This window comes from Leucopleurus acutus (assembly GCF_964270905.1).
Source record: "Leucopleurus acutus genome assembly, chromosome: 1".
Classification (NCBI taxonomy): domain Eukaryota; kingdom Metazoa; phylum Chordata; class Mammalia; order Artiodactyla; family Delphinidae; genus Leucopleurus; species Leucopleurus acutus.
Genome location: NC_139142.1, coordinates 149,729,360 through 149,747,944, shown reverse-complemented (window position 1 = coordinate 149,747,944; position 18,585 = coordinate 149,729,360). Strand labels below are relative to the sequence as shown.

The following is an 18,585-nucleotide window of genomic DNA, read 5'->3' as shown; positions in this document are numbered from 1 at the left end:
GTGGGCCTGGTCAGGATGTTTCCTGTGAGCTAAACAAAGGTATTTTAGCTTAAGGCTCATTACCTGGGAGGCAGGGTTCCCAGAGATGGGCCATTATGTATAATTTACGCTTAAAGGCAATGTCCCTTTAGTGATTAAATTAAAGCAGAAGCAATAGAATACAGAAGTTAAAGAAACAGATCCAATATGGAATCAGATTTGTTTTTCCCCCCAATACAATTGGAGAGATTTATAAATACATTGTTGAAAACCCTTAGCCATTGCAGAGACAGTTTCAACACTGGAGAGGGATCATGAGTGAGGCTGAACTGGTGGGAATTCTGATGCATTTCAAAAAATAAATCATTAACAGAACAGTTCTGAGCAGGAGTCCTTGAACCATTCATGAAGAGCTACATGAAAGTAACATAGTGATCTTCAGGAAGAACCTGCTTTCAACTGCTTAAAATAATTCCTGTAAATTCCATAAGCCAGCTTACCTCCTCTTATTGGAATTGTTTACTTAGTAACTTTAAAAACATAACTAGTGGGGCTTCCCTGGTGGCGCAGTGGTTGAGAGTCCGCCTGCCGATGCAGGGGGCGCGGGTTCGTGCCCCGGTCCGAGAAGATCCCACGTGCCGCGGAGCGGCTGGGCCCGTGAGCCATGGCCGCTAAGCTTGCGCGTCCGGAGCCTGTGCTCCACAGCGGGGGAGGCCACAGCAGTGAGAGGCCCGCGTACAGCAAAACAAACAAACAAACAAACAAACAAAACATAACTAGTGGGCTTTCCTGGTGGCGCAATGCTTGACAGTCTGCCTGCCAATGCAGGGGACACGGCTTTGTGCCCGGGTCCGGGAAGATCCCACATGCCGCGGAGCGGCTGGGCCCGTGAGCCATGGCCGCTGAGCCTGTGCTCTGCAACGGGAGAGGCCACAACAGTGAGAGGCCCGCGTACGGCAAAAAAAAAAAAAAAAAAAAAAAACCATAACTAGTACAAATAAATAGTTTGTCAGCCTAAACAACTGACCAAAAATGATGAATTAAGGGATCTTAAAATTCTGTTTACTGCTTGTCTTTAAATAAAATTTGTCACTAGTCACTCTAATATTTCCTTATTCCTTCACCCCCCACATTGTGCTGTTTTGCACAAAAAAGGCTCAGATAAGAACTTCAAAGCTCAGCAGGACTAATTATAAATGGTGTTAATTGATTTTCCCAGAAGAGGAAAGCTAATCATTAGAAGCCTCTTTTGGCCTAAGAACAGATCTTGGAAATTATATATTTAACACTCTGGCTTCACAGTTGAGCAAACAACAGGCCAAGAGGTGAGGGGTTTGGTGCAGAAAAACCGGTGGCAGTGCTTCCCTAGAAAAGACATGTTTTTGCCTGTGGCTTCCTAAGGGTTCTTCTGAACAGAAGGCGTTTTTATCAGGACCCCTTTCAGCTTGGACCCCTCCCCCACCCCCACCCCCATCTCAGAAGAATCACACTTTTTTCCACCAATAACCCTTGAACTCTTGGATCAACACTCTGGGGCAGACCTCTCAGGACACCTGAGCAGGGTACTCGGTGATGGCTGATTGCAAGGGCGGTTGTCATTCTCTTGGAGGGTCCATGCTCCATGCTTGTAATATGTATGATGTGGCCCATATTTCAAGACTACACATTTTCAGGTTTCCCCACATTTTAATATGTTGTGCATACCTTCTGTTGGGCTCCCACTTTGTGAGGAGAGGGAAGTGTGTTTGGATTTTAACCAGTCTTGCTCTGCGTTCTTTTCCTATGAGGTAGTCTTTTCTCGGTATGCATATTCTAAAGCTGAGTGGGAGTTTTCCAGTGGCTGTGCCCTGAGAGGACTGAGCTGCCTCTGACTCCTGCTTCTGTGCAGAAGAAGGGAATTGTGCATATTAGTTTTCTACTGCTGTGTGATGAGTTAATATAAACTCAGCAGCTGCAGACAACTCAGATGTGTGCTGTCACAGCTTCAGGGATCAGACATGCAGGTGCAGGTTGGCTGGGTGCTCTGCCCTGGGTGTCACCCGCTGCAGTCCAGGCGTTGGCCTGGCTGTGGTCTCGTCCTCTTCCAGGCTCATTCAGGTTCTTGGTGGAATTCAGCTCCGGTGCTGGTAGGCCTGGGGCCCCGTGCTCTTGCTGGCTGACGGCCAGGGCCACTCTCAGCTCCTGGCCCTGTTCATGAGGCCCTTCCATTGCTCTCTACACTTTAGTGTCTGACTTACTGTCTCTGGTTTAGGCCCAGTTTACAGGGCTCCTGTGGCTCCATCAGGCCCACCTGATGATTAGCTCGTAGCCCACTGACTGGTCACCTTCATTACACCTGCAGGAGTGACTCCTCCCACATTCACAGCCCCCACTTTACTTGGGGGCCGGGGGTGGGGCGCTGGCAGGGACTTGCACACCAGGGCTGGGGATCTAGGGGATGTCTCAGAATCCTGCCACCACATGGGGCAGCACCTGTGCTTAGAAGGAATATCTCAGGGGCAAACTACACAGTGCCACTTCCTAAAATTGCTGGAAACAAATGCATAGTGTTGAGGACTGGGTGATTTTAAACCTTGCATCTCAGGTGGATCCCCTGGTCCCTGGAGGAGTACAGGCACCTGCCTGGTGCAAGTTAGAATTCTGGAGTTTGCAGGGAGGCCACAGGTGGCATACACTCCTGAGACTTTTCCTATGGAGAGGAGGGGTCATGTGTCCTGTCCACCCTAGCCTGCATCCACTGTGACCTGAGGAAATAGAAGCCAGTCCTAAATTGTTTACCTGCTGCTTCTAAAATCAGTGTTCTTAGGAGGCCAGTGTTGCCGTATGGTGTTAGTGGGACTTACATGTTTTCTCTGCGGTGCTTTTCCTGTGCACAGACACGGGGGCATGTGGTACACAAGCCTGTGGAAGTGTCTCCTGGTGTGATGCCCTCTGTCACCTGGTCCTCTGCTGCTCTCCCCCTTCCCATCCCTGCAGGCTGGGAGCCGCCCCTTCCAGCTGGAGTCATGGGAATTGAAGTTATGGGTTGCTAGTCTGCTCTGGCTGCTGTGACAGCACCACAGACTGGGCGGCTTAAACAACAGAAGTTTATTGTCTCACAGGCTGGAGGCAGGATGTCCAAGATCAAGGCATTGACAGGACTGGTGTCTCTGGGGGACTCTCTCCTTGGCTTGCTGATAGCCGTCTTCTCCCTGTGTCCTCACATGGTCTTCCTCTGTGCACACACATCCCTGGTGTCTCTCCCTCTCCTTATAAGGATCAGGGCCCCACCCTATGACCTCATTTTGACTCAGTCACCTCTTTAAAGACCTTATGTCCAAATACAGTTGCTGAGAAAAGGAGGACAACTTATATCTAATATGTATGTTATATGTAATGTATCTGTTATATATGTATAGACATACACATGTAAAATGTAATATATTATATATAAGTTATATAGTATATGTTACTATATAATGTATATGGTATACATATAATAAAAATAAGAGTAACGCAGGCCAGGCAGGGGTGTTGCCGGATCAGTGTAGGGTCCACACTCAGTGCTGGAGCTCCCGCTGGAACAGTCAACCAGACTGTGGGGCTTCAATGAGGAATTTTTGTCTGTCTGTTGAGGTGATGAAGGGGTTCTGTGATGCTGTTCTTCCACAAGTGACTCCTGAGTCTGGGTTTTAAGGGTCCTGCTGCTTTAGGAGTTCCTGTGAGCTGCAGAGCCTTTCTCTTTCAGGCATCCTGGAGCTGCTCTGCTGCAGCTCCCTTTGCTTTCCATGGCTGGGACGGGTCTTCCTGCCAGGACGGTTGGTCACCGAGGTCTCCTCATCCATTGCTCTGTGTTTACAGGGGCCTGTACAGGGGTCTCCTTCAGGCTCAAATGCCTCCATCAAAGTTAACTGTTTTCAATACGTGCTCTGCTGGAGTGGGCAAGCTAATGTTCTAAGATTTCAAGGCAGATGGAAACTGACTTTATTTTTGATGAGTTCTGTAAATGGAATGTAGTCAAGATAAACAACCCAGACAGTGTCACGCCCTGCCTCCTCTGGCCCGGTCATCCCCGCCTCCTGCCTGTCCCCAGGGCCAGTGTAGGACCACCGGTCTCCTGGCAGCTGCTGTCACACTGGGGCCTGTCCAGCTCACTGTCAGCGTGCACTGCCCACCTCAGTGACCGCACAGCAAATTAGCTTTTGGAAACTTTCTTCTGGAAAGGACAGGGCCTTTCAAATTCCTCTGTACTTTCTGTGAGAAGCCAACAAAGTGTCCTGATAAGGAAGAAAGACTAAAGAGCTAATGTTGCAATGATAGAAAGTCAAGGTTTGATCTTCAGAAGAGGAAATAGGAACATAGTTAAGTGATGTTTCATTTGTCACTCATCAAGGCTGTCTGTCCACTGGGAAGAAGTCAGACTGTGACAGTGAGCGGGCAGCGCCCTTGGGCCGGAGCCGGGGGACTTGTCACAGCTGGAAAAGGATGCCTCACCTGAACAGCACCCTGGCCTTGCAGGGAGGGTTGGGTCCAGAAGAATACCTTTGTGCTCACATTGGGGGCTTGATTCTATAGCCCCCAGGGGGTGCTATCTAGTGCTTTGGTCTCGCCTTGAATTTATTTTTGAGGACAAAATTGTATCTAATTTAACTTTGTTGGCCCTATAGCGACCAAACTACGGTGTATCTTGAAACAGAGGAATGCAAGTAAATAGAGGCTTATAGTGGAAGGGGCTACTTCTCTTTTCAGCACCTGGGGCAGCTGATGCTAGGAGCCCCTGGAAGTCTGCCGTGGGTTCCCTCAGATCCACAGTGTGGAATAAAATAGAGGTCTGACACTCAGGACTCATCACCCAGCGCTCAGGAGTCAGGTGAGACTCAGACTCGCTGCTGAATTGTTCTCCGGGAGCTCAGGCGAGGAAGTGTGGGGGGCCAGTGAGAAGGTGATGGTGAAAGTGAAGTGTGTTTTAGGGCTTTTTATTTTCCTAACAACATAACCCAGAGGATTTTTTCATGCAGTTTTCTCATGTAGAATGTCATGTTGAGATAAAGTCTTGTTCCTCTGCTTATTTATAAAACTGGACAAAACTGCCTCCAAGGAGCTCTTAAAAATGCCATTTGTAGGATTAATGAGCCCATCTTTCCAGAGTAAAAAAAAAAATCTAAAGCGGAAATCTACCCATGTTTTCATCCTACTACCTATTAATCAATAGTAACTATCAGGGGTTGAAAGCTGACTGTGGCAGGCACTGTTTTGAGTGATTATCTACTTCATCTTGAGCGTCGTGGAGAGGATACATCTGCTGTGATCTCCATCCTGCAGAAGGTACAGAGGTTCTGCTAGCTGTCTCTATGAATTTGTCTATTGTAGGGACCTCATAAGAGTGAAATCGTACAGTGTTTGTCCTGTTGTGACTGGCTTATTTCACTTAGCATAATGTCCTCTGAGTTCATCCATGTTGTAACATGTGTCAGAATTTCCTTCCTTTTCATGGCTGAATCATATTCCACTGTATGAATATATGACATTTTGCTTATCCATCTATTGTTGGGCATTTGGGTTGTTTCCACTTTGGGGCTATTGGGAGTAATGCTGTTATGAACATGGGTAGGCAAATATACATTAGAGTCCCTGCTTTTAATTCTTTGGGGTATATACCTAGGAGTGGAAAGCGTAGCCATTTTAAAGTGGACAATTCAGTGGCATTTAGTGTAACCATCACCACTACCTAGTACCAGAACATTTTAATCACCCCAAATGGAAACCTGTGCCCAGGAAACAATTTCTCCCCATCCCATCTCCCCTCCCCTCAGGCTCTGGCAGCCACGAATTCACCTTCTATTGCCATGGATTTGCCTGTTCTAGATATTTCATATTACTGGAGTTTCACTATATGTGGCCTTTAGGAATCTTCTTTTAAATGCTTGTTATTATGGAAAATTTCAGCATACCAGAAAGTGGCATGATGTGTTCAATGAGCTGCATGTGCCCATCACCCAGATTTGGCCTCCATCGATCTCCTCCAGACTTGTTAATGGCTGTCTCTTTACCAGGGAAGAAAAGCAGTACGTGAACCGATTCTGGAAAGAAATCCGCGTGGGAGACTTTGTGCGTCTTCACTGCAACGAGATCATCCCTGCAGACATCCTGCTGCTCTGTTCGAGTGACCCCGACGGGCTGTGCCACATCGAGACGGCCAACCTGGATGGAGAGACCAACCTGAAACGGCGCCAGGTGGTCCGAGGCTTCTCTGAGCTCGTAAGTGACCTGGTGTGTCCAGGGTCCCAGGTACCATGTCCTGTGGTGCTTCCCATGCCGGCCCTCCAGGCCTTCGAGCACCTGCATCCCCTCCATCAGGCCAGGCTGATGGATGGATGGGGGACTGAGGGTCTGAGAGGACCCCAGTCCCCCTGAGCACATAACTGGCCTGTGGCTATGGGAAACAGGACCCAGTTTTATGACTCTGATTTCCACGGCACAATTTGTAGATTTGGAGTCCCTTTAAAGTCACTAGGAACACTTGGGACTGGCTGACTGTCAGCATTTACCCAGCTGTTGCTCTCATTCTAACACAGCAGCAGTAATGACCTGACCCCAGCATGTGGCTCAGGAATTTCTCTCCTCAGGGGTGTTTCTGAGTTCAGTGTCAGGTCTTCTGTGACTGAATTCTGCCTTGGAGGAGCATCGACCACAGCTCAGAAATGCTGGCCCTGTGGGGAGCGAGAAGTAGGAAGGGGAGCAGGGTCCCACCACCTATTCCCACCGATAGCCTTGTGGCCGGAAATTTCAGACCCTGTCAGGGGTTTCCAACCTCTGTCCGCCTCCAGGTCTGTGCAGAGGATGCAGGGGTGCCAACGCCAGGGGACAGAAAGGAGCATGAGCCCTCGGGGATCAGGAGGTGTATGGCAGGGCAGTGGGCTAGCCCACACCTTGTTCTCCTGACACTGAACTGCCTGTCTCTGTCACTCAGGGGCCTTGCCATCAAGGAAGGAAGGTTTAAGAAGTGCCCGAGGCAGTGAGCTCCTGAGTTTCAGGAAGGCAGCCACTGGGGGGGTCTCTTCCTCTGTCACATAATGAGTGTCAGTGTCACACACACTGGGGATTTTCTTCCTCTGTCGTTGGCGCCCTCTCAGTGAGCTCTTACAGGAGAACCAGGCCTTAGAATCAGGACTGGGATGGGTCTGGAGCAGTTGGCTTGTTTTATAGCCTGGGGGTGTCCCTGGGGCACTGTCAGCATTTGACATAAGGCATTAGTTTTGCAGGATTGTCGGGGGAGGGGGGTATCCCCGCATCCCTCTATGAGTGTTCATGCCGTTTACCCTTGGTCACTGTGACAGCCGAAGGCACCTCCTACACGCTTGCAAAGGGCCAGATGGCATCCCACACCCTGGGGCTACTGCCGGCCTTGGTGGCAGGACTTTCTGAGACTGACACTCACCCACCTCCTGCAGACGGCCCGGACTTCCTCAACAGTGTCTGGATTGTTCTGCCCTCGCTTCTGTCCACCACCATGATTTCCTCATTTTCATCTCCTTTTGCGCCAAGAATGTTTTTGTGAGCTGCCTCAAATCTTTCTTGGAACGAGGCAAAGCATACATAAACATTAAAAATAGTATTTTTTTTAAATGGGATGCTCTTCTCCCGGATCAGGAGAGTTAGTGACAGTGCTTGTTGGGGACCCTTGAGGCCCAGCACTGGCACATTCAGTGAGTTCCAGCTTCTGCATTGATTGTGCTCCAGGGTTTGGTAATAAATGTGGGCCAACATTCCCCTGCCATTTCCCCCCCGGCCACATGTGCATGGGTCCTGAGGTCGCCTCACCCCAAGGCTTCTCCCCCAGAACCCACTGTTCCCAAGCCCTCTCCAGGGCACAGGCGTGGGGACGAGCCCTGAGGTCAGCAGGGATGGGCTTGGATTGGAGGGAGGTGGTGACCGCACAGGCTCCAGCTCCATCCAGGTGGAGCAGCCAGTGTGCGCAGAGGGTGCCTGTAACATAAACGGATGCATCCGTGTATCTAATGGGCGAAACTTCAGACACTGTAGAAAACCTGGCGAAACTGCAGAACCTGCGAGCAGAGTGGATCTCTTTGTGTGGAGGGTGGGGCAAAGCCACAGGGGTGCATCTCCTTGGTCAGCTTTCGGGAAAAACTTCCTTGTTTCCTGTCTTCTAATTTGTTCAGCTGCTGAACCCAGTAATATCTAAAAGCCTCCTCCACCCACTTTTCTCACTGGTGCTTTGTATAAACGCACTGTTGGTAAGATGGATGTTGAAATTCCAGGATCGCTACAGACAGACACATCCTATATCCTGCTGCGTAGTGCCTGTGCATGCCTGAGGAGGTCAATGGAGCTGAGCTGTAACTTAGTCAAAATGGCCAAAATTAAGAACCAAAACCATTTTGATTAAAAAAAAGTTTCTTTATCAGCACCCAAATTCTTCAATATGTATGCACACTCTAGTCCCTATTATTAGTATATTTTTTCACTTTCTGTTTTTTTCTCCCTCTTTCCCTAACGTCCAAAGGCATTTTTCTGGTACCTGAATTCTTGTTCATACATTATTATTCTGAAATGTATGAACTGCCCCATGGAAAATAAAGATAGGAAGTCTCTGGCTTTTAAAAGCCTGACAATTGGAAAACCAAGGTTTGGCTGTAACATTACAATGCCAGGAACATTTCAGTTCTATGTATTGAAGTGGGGTTTTCACGGGTGGAGTCAGCTGGTGTCTCAGGCAGGTGAAGAGCGGATTCCTGTCCAATGCACAGTAACAGTGCCACGTTGACGAGGCCTCAGTTGGAAGTGCAGGCCCCTAGGAAAACTTAAATTAGAGGTGATTTGCAAAACTAAGGTGAAGAATATGAGAGGACCTTGACATTCATGCAGGGGCTGGGTGTATCTGTCAGGGTCCAGTGAGGAGGCAGAAACCGCAGCTGATTTGGCCAGGGTAAGTTTGATGTAAAGAACTCCTCATGGGGGATTGCACAGTAAAAGTGAAGGGACTCCCCAGAATGTAGAAGAGCTGATAGAGGGAACAGCCAGTGGTCCTGGTGGTAAGATAGTGCCCAGGGAAGAGGCCCCCAAGCCTGAGTCTTGTTCTCATGGCCGAGGGCATGGCTGTCCTTCATGGGATGGCAGAAAAGTTACTGAGGGGCGGGCTGTACCAGTGGGTCAGCCCTCACAGGTGCAGGGGAGCCATACACTGGGAGGTGCTGGGCCTGGGAGCTTGCGAGATGCTGGGACAGGTGCTGCTGGAGCCGGGTGCTGGGGATGCCACCCTCTGTGTGGGGCTCCCACCCTCTGTGTGGGGCTCCCACCGCTGCCGTGGACGAAGGCCAGGTGGCGGCTCTCTGGACAGCAGCCCCATGGATCCCAGGCCTGTATATGTGAGGTGTTCAGAGGGCATGCAGAGAGCAGCAGCCTGGGCTGGGGTCCGAGGCTGATCCTCAGGGTTCTGGTTTCCCTGAGCTGAGAGCTGGGGAGAGCTTGTGCAGCCTGGGTCCTGGAGAACAAATCCACTGACCCTCCACCTGAAGGCCAGCTCCTCCCTCTAGCACCCTTGGCTGACAAGGCAAGAATGTGGCTCCTCTTCCCACCCTCTCCAGTTTCCAAAGTCATTTATGAAGTGCGTGTTGTTTGCTTGGGGAAGGACGCTAAGAAAGAGGGAAGTGGTCCACACGCTGTAGGGTCTGGTCATTTAAGGCAGTGGGACCAACACCTAGAGGACCCAGGCCTGCTCACCAGCAGATACTTGATACTGAGCAGCAAGAAGAATCCCATTAGGGGATTGGGCTTGGAAAGTGACCTTCCGAGAGGCCTAGGGAGGCTCCCAGAAAGAGGGCTTAAATCATATTCTGAAGGCTAGGATGGGAGGGTTTGGGTGCTGGGTAGGTGTTTTAGGCAATGATACAGGTCAGATGATGTCTCAGAGGTGGAAACAGGATTGTACGTAAAGAAGAGAGTTAGACAAATTGTACAGAATTGAGGGCCTGGAAACACAGCGAGGTGGGGATGCATGGCTTGCCCAGACCCCTGAGTCAGTCCAAGGGGACAAGGCCCCCAGACATCTTCAGCCACCCAGCCATCTTGCCTCTGGAGAAGGAAACATAGATATTGGCACTTCAAAATAAACATTTGATTTAAAAGTTGGGGTCATGGGAGTTCCCTGGCTGTCCAGTGGTTAGGAGTCCGTGCTCTCACTGCCAGGAGCCTGGTCCAGTCCCTGGTTGGGGAACTGAGATCCCACAAGGCACACAGTGTGACCAAAAAAAAAAAAAAGTTGGGGTGAAATTGGCATTATCCAAGAAATAAGAGGGACGGCAAGGCTGAACACGAGCTGTCACAATAACAACTCACATTTGTTCCGGCATCCTGGGGGCCAGGCGTTATTATGCCTCTCCCGTTCATAGTGGTTCAAACATTTTAAAATCATATTTTAAAATATAAATTGTGAGGTAATGATGATCATACCCTTTTATAGATGACAAACAGGGAAGTCAGGAGATTCTGCCAAGGCCCCCCTCCCCCACCCGTCGAATCAGCGGAGAGCTCGAAGCTTCCGGGTCTGGCAGCTCCTGGGTTGGCAGGATGGGGGTTCTCCAGCTCCCTGTCTTTCCTGTTCATTGGGCATCTGTGTTGCTTCATCCCACGCTTCATTCAGACCTGCAGCCCTACCCATGCAGCTGCATGTGTTCAGCCTCTATACAGGGAGAAGTTTCTAGCTCATCTGTAACATTCGCACAGTCATTTCTGCAGAATGAGGAGGTCCTTAGGCTGATAATTTTACATAAAGATCTTTTTTTTTTTTACAGAGTCTCACTTTTGTGATTTTTCATTCTTTTAACAAATATTTATTGAGCACCTACTATGCTTTAAATGCCATTTTAGGCAACCATCAAAACAGGTAAACGTCTTTCCCCTCATGGTGTTGTGTGACGTGTGAATAGGTAAATCGGGCAGAGGTGGACTAGGGATACTGCTGAGGATAAAGCAGAAGCAGAGGCCCTAAGCCTCAGGTGGTGTTGGAGTTTCAGAGGGGGTGGGGCCGTCTAGGAGGGGACTTATGTGTGGGTTAATTTCCTGGGAAAAAATGTTCCTCCAGTTTGTCTCTTGGATGGACTTGTGGGATTGTTGCCCACACCCCGGCTACACCCACAGGGCCATCTGCTTCCCACAGTTTGGAGCGGTGATTGTGGGAGCTGCAGGAAGAGCTGAACCCACAAGCCTGCCGAAGCTCGCTCTTCCCAGGCGTGTGTGGGTGTGTGCACACGTGTGTGCATGTGTGCCTGGCGCATGCTCCCGATGACATTAGTGTGGAAATTTCCTAGGCTGGAAAAAGTCTGAGAAGCACTACTTTAAAAAGAGGTACTTAAGGGCTTCCCTGGTGGCACAGTGGTTGAGAGTCCACCTGCCAACGCAGGGGACGCGGGTTCGTGCCCCGGTCCGGGAGTATCTCACATGCCGCAGAGCGGCTGGGCCCGTGAGCCATGGCCGCTGAGCCTGCGTGTCCGGAGCCTGTGCTCCACAATCGGAGAGGCCACAACAGTGAGAGGCCCGCGTACCACAAAAACAAAAAAAAAGATGTACCTAATGTCTAGATTGGCACGGATCCTAAGACAGTGACCTGGCTTTTCTTCCACTTTGCACGTAGATTTACTAAATTACCACCAGCATTGGGTGCCAGACTCTCTCAGGCAGTGACAAAGCTCAGAGTTTCCTTTATGAGGGAGAGTCAGTCCTCCCCCAAGTTACTTGACAGAATTCAGGGAGTTTAGAAGAATGACTAAAATTCCAAATATGTAGGAGACACAATTAATATTTTTTTGTTTCTACCTACACATGCTCCCAAAATTATCTCTACCACAGGAAAACTAGGGGTGAAAAGTTGGTTTGTAAGATAGTTCTTACACCAAAGTTTCTTTTTCCTTAAGCTGTTGGAGTATTCAAATTAGCTATATTCTCTGCTGTGGGATTGAAGAAGGAAACCATCTGTCATCTAAGTGGAAAACAAAGACAGCTGACTGGGTGTGTTAATTGGATTGGTCAATATCAAGCCTTGGCAAAAAGATTCATGGTTTTCTTTTACATAATGAAATATAGTCACTAAGCTCATAATTTATACTGTGAGACATTTTTATTCTCATATTTAACAATCATATACTTTTGTTGAAGGATATTAAATAGGTAACAGGAAAGAATATGAGAAAGAAAATCATTTTGAGAATATAATAACTATATTTGGACTAAAAATTTAATTCTAGCCAGTGTGGATATTCAAAGCAATTCAGTTAGGTAGGTAATATAATTATCTGAGACATACCATGTTTTATAATATCAACTGCATTTACTTCGTGGGGAATGTCAATTTGGTTGTATAATAAGATGTTTTGGTTTCCAATCCAGGTGACTTTGCCATGGATTCTTTGCCTTGAACCTGTGGTCTAGGAAAGCAGTGCTTGCAGAGAGTAAAGTACTGTAATCTTAATGAAAACAACTAAATGCCAGGAAGTTGATAATATTAGGCTCCCCTGAAGTATTAATCCTAAAAGATCTTATTACAATATATAGAAACTTCAATATTTTTTTGTGTGCATTTAACTTCGTGTTTTTTTGTTTGGTTGGAAGTGGTTATTTTCTATTCTAGGAAAAAGACAACTAAAGCAATAAGGTTTTTGTTCTATTCATGGTGATATACAATGTGAAGTTTTATTTTTATTTTCATTGGAAAAAAAGGAATTTAATCAAATTCCAACTTTTCTAAATGTAGTTAAATTGCATCAGCAATCGCAGAGTTTGAGGCTCTGTGTGTGTGTGTGTGTGTGTGTGTGTGTGTGTGTGTGTGTGTGTTTCTGGAGCAGGCATTTCTTACCAGTAGAAGGAGCTGGCAATGTGAGATCTGTCCAGTTGGCAGTAAGGTCCTCCTCACAAGTGGGTATGGGTGTGTATGTAGACGTGTGGTTGTGTGCATGTGTGTTTGCCCACATGTGAGTGTATTTGTGTGTGAGTATGCGCATAGGTATGTATATGTGTGTGAGAGTGTGTGTGTGCAAGTGTATGTCCCAAAGAATAAAGCAAAATGAGCTAAGCGTGCCCAAGTTACCACTTTTGACTATCTTTGAGGAGAGGATAAAGATTCTTTCCTGGGCTAAGACATACTGTTCTAGCAGTATATTGATGTGCAGGAGCTCATTCCTGGGGGACCTGGAATTTTCAGTCTGGTTGTTGAGCATCTCCTGTTCACTGCTCACATTAGGCGATGGTGCCCAGGCAGTCCCGTCTCTGCGCAGTGGACTCTGGGGCAGATTGTTCCTTGATGGGGTGTCATGCCTGGGGCTGTGTCCCTTCCCCTTGTTTTCTGAGCAGAGCCCCCGATGAGAGGAAGGTCCCTGTTCCCACAGTATGAGACCAGTCGCCACAGCATTTGAATTTTTTGAGTTATCCTCCTTTTGTTTCTGAATGTTGAGTCTAGTTCCCCATTTTACCAAGAATTACTGGGGAAGTTACATAAAGCTTTCAGCCTGCATGTACTCCTCGAGTGGAAGCCAGTGCTAGGTTCTTGTACTGGTGCGAGTGCTTCTGAGAGTCTGGCCTCCCCACACAACAGAACAAAGCAGGGATCCTTATCCACATCTGCACAGTCATCATGATGTCCTGTGAACCAGTCCTTGTGTTACCTACCAGGGTTCTTGGCCTTCCCCAATCAATAGAAATTGATCAGAGGCCAGACAAGAAATTCAGGCAAGGCTTTACTGGGGCTCCTGCTGCAGCAGGGAGGAGTGAGAACAAGTAACAGTTTCCCTTGCACACTCCCTGGCGGGAGTGGCGAGCTGGTTCCTTGTATGGGGTGAGGGTGGGGGTGCGTCCAGGGGTCGGGCTGGAGGGGTGGCTTAGGAGGTTTGCCCACCCGTTAGGTGGTGCTCTGTGCAGGGTGCATGCCCAGTACCCTGCTTTTGCTCCCGACCCCCTGCTTTTGCTCCCAGCTCTTCAGCAGTGGCAGTTGGGTGTGTTTTTTGGTCTTTTTGAATCTTGTCCATAATGTGCCCCAACTGTGCATACACGCAGTTATTTTTAGTCCCTTATAGTTTCTTTGTATTTCGTAGCTCCAGGAGACATTTGTCTAGGTGCAGGCACTGCAGCAAAGTGTCGCAGGTCCCAGGTCCCAGTCTGTCTCACCAGCAAGGGGAAGGGAGCTGTGCTACAGAGCACACTGTTACCTGCTTGGGTGTGGATGAAACTGTGCTCCTGACATCTGAATTGGGTTTAAACCATATTGAGATACATTCGGGGCTTTTCCAGCAGTGCTGACGAATAATCCATACTGGGGAAGGCACCAGGAGCCGACCTAGCAGCCCTGATTGGCATTGTCACCCAGCCGAGGTCAGGCAGAAGTTTGTTGGTTTCCAGTGGAGCCTCTTGCAGTAACAGATGTGTCAGGGCACCTTCCCCTCCAGTGACCAGAGCCAGTGTGTCATAGCCAGTGACCCGAAATCTTCCCCTCCGATCCAGAGAGCAGACACTGAGGTACATCTGCATGGGTTTTTGTAAGTTTAGAATTAGGCCAAAGCTTCAGAATTGTTCTTTGTTGCACACACACACACCTAACCCTAACCCTAACCCTAACAGAAATATCCATGTGTGAGTCTTGTGTCTTTGAGAAAAAAGGAAAAAAATATTCTCACATACTTGTGACGAGTGACTTTTCAGCACATCTTCCTGCTGTTGGTTAGAAGTGAGCCCTTTCGTTTGGGTGGTAAAGAAGGCTGGCTTCAAAGGACTGCAGATCTAGGTTTGTTTTGGAAGGAACATCAAATGGCTGGTTTGGTCATCCGGCCTTTATCAAGCATTTTAGAGCCTTGACCATCAGGCAGGAAATCTTGTGAGGACAGACTTTGTGAGGTTGACATGAGGACAGACTGAGAGGGGGCGTGTCTCTCTCAGCCCTGGAGACCCTCCTCCAGGGTTGTGAGTGTTGAAACCCTGCTTGGATATTCTGAGTGTTGGTGTGTCAAGGCTAAGGACGGGCAGGGAAGATGTGCCAGGAGGGTCGGGCTCTATAGCCCAGGTGGGACTGTTTGTCTCAAGCACCAGAGATCAGAGGCTCAAGAGCACTTGGATTCAACAAGGTGGGGCCATCTGCCTGTTCTAAGCCATCCTGCACCTCGTGCCCCTTGGGGAGATGGGCATCTTTGTGACAGCTGCCTGCCAACCCCCTGTTGACCCTGTTGACAGGAGACCCTAGGGCTGGCACTGTGCAGAACCCGGAACTGGGGGGGCTCCGTGTTAGTGTTCAGAGAGCTTGTGACCCTTCTGGTGAGAATGAGACTGTCTGCGCCAACCACTCCCCCCGCTGCCCCCGCCTTGGGTAGTGGAACCAGCTGACACTCACCCAGCACTCACTGTGTGCCAGGCCTCTCTGAGCCTCCCAGGTCACTGCTTCCTCTGATTCTCTTGAGGGAGGTGCTGGGACACCCATGTCATCCAGGTCCCGTGTGACAGATGAGTCCTGACACACAGAAGGACTCAGCCCCTTGGCCTATCATGGGGCAGAGGGACAGTTGGGACTCAGGGCCACCTCCAGAGATCCCTAGACCATTGCTGTTGAATATACAGGATGAGGAGGGCCGGGCCGGGCTCATCCACAGCCATGGGGGCGGGGGCAGAGCGTGGCCGTCCTTGGGGTGGACAGGGTGAGTCTGGGGTCCCGTGGTCACACTGCCATACCTGGTCTGGCTGGCTTCCTGCCCAGCTTGGAGTATGTGCTTCTGATTCCACTCCTGTGGCTTGAGAGGCATAGGAAATGTTTGCTTTATTCTAAGCAGAAGAAGCCATTTGTTCCACTGATTACACCTTTCACCAAAAAAGTCCACAATTAAAGGCGTTGAGCTGCTGTGGTAGGAGCAGGTGGCCAGGACACCCCTTCCTTCTACTACCCACCCCACAGCTCAGGAGACCCCTCTGACCCTCCCCTCCCCTTGGTCATGGTCACTCCTCCCCAGTGGCTGTCACGGTTCAGTCATTTCCCAGCCACCCCAGCCCAGCACTTGGAGTTACCGCTCCCCCGACCCTCCCTGAGTGCAGAGAGCTGGTCCCAGTCCTGTAGCTTCTGCAGTGCCAGGCCTGGGACCCCGACTGGGAGGCAGCCCCTCATGAGGTGTCACCTCAGCTGGGGACACCCAAGGCCCTTGTCCCGAATACGTGACTCTGAAAGGTCCCTTCATGGAGAGCAATTCTCCTCCCCTCCACAGAGCTCTTCAGAACTGTGAAAGCTGCTGGCAACTAGCCTGGGGCAGTGGTCTCCACAGCTGACATTTGCTGGCACTTAACCACTTAACAGTGCTTTCTAGTATGGTTGACCTAAACCTGCCCTGGGGGGGTACATGGGACCCTCCGGGCTGGGCCCCCCAGCGCTCTGCCTACCTTGGTGTGGGGTGGGCAGGCACTGGGCTGTTCCGAGCTCCCCAGGGTTTCCCCAGGGCTGAGGACAACTGCCTTGAGATAAAAACAGTTGCCTTCCTGTTTTACAAGTAAGGTGGCCCAGGTCCAGAGAGATAAGCGGGCTCGCCCCAGTCCTGCAGCTACAAAGCAGGCATCCTGGCTGCACTGCCCATACCTGCAGCGCCCCTCCAGCTCCTGCGCTCACCCTGCAGGGGTGCGTGAGTCCATCCTTCCTAGGACAGCACCTGACTTGGTTCCTCCTTGCACCTTCCCAGTGTGTCCACGCAGCGTCTTCCCCCCGCAGTTGGCCCTGAGCACTGCTGCAGTGGCTGCTAGAGTCATGTCCAAATGGCAGCTCTCACCTTGGCACTGTGGCTCAGAAGCCTGCAGTGGAGGCAGGCACTTTAAAGCATTGTGGTAAAGTTAAGGGACAAGTCCCTAGGCCAGAAAGGGCAGAAAAGAAATTGATGACTGTCCAAATATCTGACTACAGTGCACTGTGTAGCAGAACAGCCCAGTCTAAAGAAACTGCTGATGCCAAGAAGCCAGGGGCAGAATGCATGATATGTGTTTGTCTGTATATGTCTCTCTCTATATATATACACACATAGATGTAGTCGATAGGGATGTACCTGCACACATGTATCTGTGGGTTCCACTTAAGAGTTGATTAGTGGTTTGAAGTGTTGGCAAAACCCTGGCTAGGTTGTTTCTGGGGCCTTTGGGCTGTGCTTCTCGCCGAGTTGTGGTCCTCATCCCTGGCTTCACTCCAGGAGGCCTGGATGAGCACAGGGTTCTGGGGCTGGAGAGAAGGCTCCGTCTCTGATGGGGGTTGGGGTGCCCCAGCTGGTTAGCTGGGGTGATGAGGGACCCTCGGACTGTGGGCAGACGAGATGACCACCTGGACCTCTGGCACGTCCCCGTGCAGGCTGCTGCTCTCAGACAGCAGGGACAGGAAGCAGTTGCCCATGGGCAGTGTGGCCCTGTGAGCACCTGGGTCACTTGTCACAGCAGTGCTGCACTTGGGCTTTTAAATGAGCATGACAGCTGTCACCGTTAGGGGTCTGGCCAAGATGTGGAGGGAAAACTGAGCCCTTGCCGTCTTTGCTCTCTGCCCTCCTTGAGATGGGCAGCCCGGGGTGGGGGGTGGGGGGTACTGCCCCCTCCCCGCCTCACAGGGTGGTGGGATCCAGGTGCTGATGAGGAAACGGGAGGACAGGGAGGCTCGGAAAGGCTCCTTCATTGTTCACAGACAGCGCTTTGTGTGCTGGGCACTGTGATTAAAACAGAAAACATCCCTTCCTTTAAGGAACTGCAGGTTAAGTGATCTGAGCTGTTGACTGCAGCAGAGCCGGATGCAAACTGAAGCCTGCCTGAAGCAGCATGGGGGGGCTCGGCCAGCCTCCTGGCTCCCCGGCCACCGCCCAACCCTGCCCTCACTCCCGAAGGGTAGGTGATGCCTGGGCGTGTGGTTGCTCTGTGTGTGTCAGCCCTGCCTGCCCCGTTCCCTCCAAGACTTTCTAAGAAAAACCCAATTATAGTAGAGGCTGGCAGAGCTGGGGAGGCTGACTTGAGACTGCAGCCCCTCAGTCCACACTGAGTAGAAATAAAGCTGACCTTCCATGGCCTGTGAAGTGGCATGTGGCTTCCTTCCTTCCCAGCTTCCCGACCCACCTTGGTGGTGGCTGGCTCTTCTCACCCCTTCTTCCTGACTCAGAGGAAACCCCTGTTTTAAGAGGGACCACAGTCCCTGACGGGCCTGGGAGGAAGTCGCTGGTAGACAGTTTGGGGTCTGAGAAGGAGGCCCCGGGCAGGCTTGGTCACAGTGAACAAGATGGGGGCCACGGAGAGCACTGTGGAGAGCAGATTCTGGGTTCTGCACCTGCTGGCTTGCGACCCGAGAGGGTCATATCACCTCTCAGGCTTCAGTTTCAACATCTGCAAGATGGGAGCATTGTCAGAGGTCCTCCTCTCCCGGCAGACCAGAGCTCAGCATGGGTGCCTCTGCCCCTGTCCCTGCCCCCATGACTGTCTTCAAAGGAAAGGTGGGAGCGGCCCCTGTGGGCCTCTCTGTGCAGAAGAGCCTGATAATAAACACAGCAGTGGGAGGCATTGCCCTGAGCTCAGTGAGTCCAGAGTGCCTGGAGAGAGCTGGAGAGTTGGGTGCTAGTGGGGAATTTGTGGGGTTCTGGG

At 50.3% G+C, this 18,585-nt stretch overlaps 1 protein-coding gene across 1 annotated transcript in view; it reads left to right on the top strand.

Annotated features, from left to right (window-relative positions):
* ATP10A (ATPase phospholipid transporting 10A (putative)) overlaps positions 1-18,585 on the top strand; it is a gene marked incomplete at both ends in the record, with an annotated part of 163,426 nt that overhangs the window by 66,976 nt on the left and 77,865 nt on the right. Inside the window, one exon of the mRNA XM_082850624.1 lies at positions 6,012-6,216. Within this exon, the coding sequence (XP_082706750.1) occupies positions 6,012-6,216 (205 nt within the window). The remainder of the gene's footprint in view (positions 1-6,011; positions 6,217-18,585) is intronic.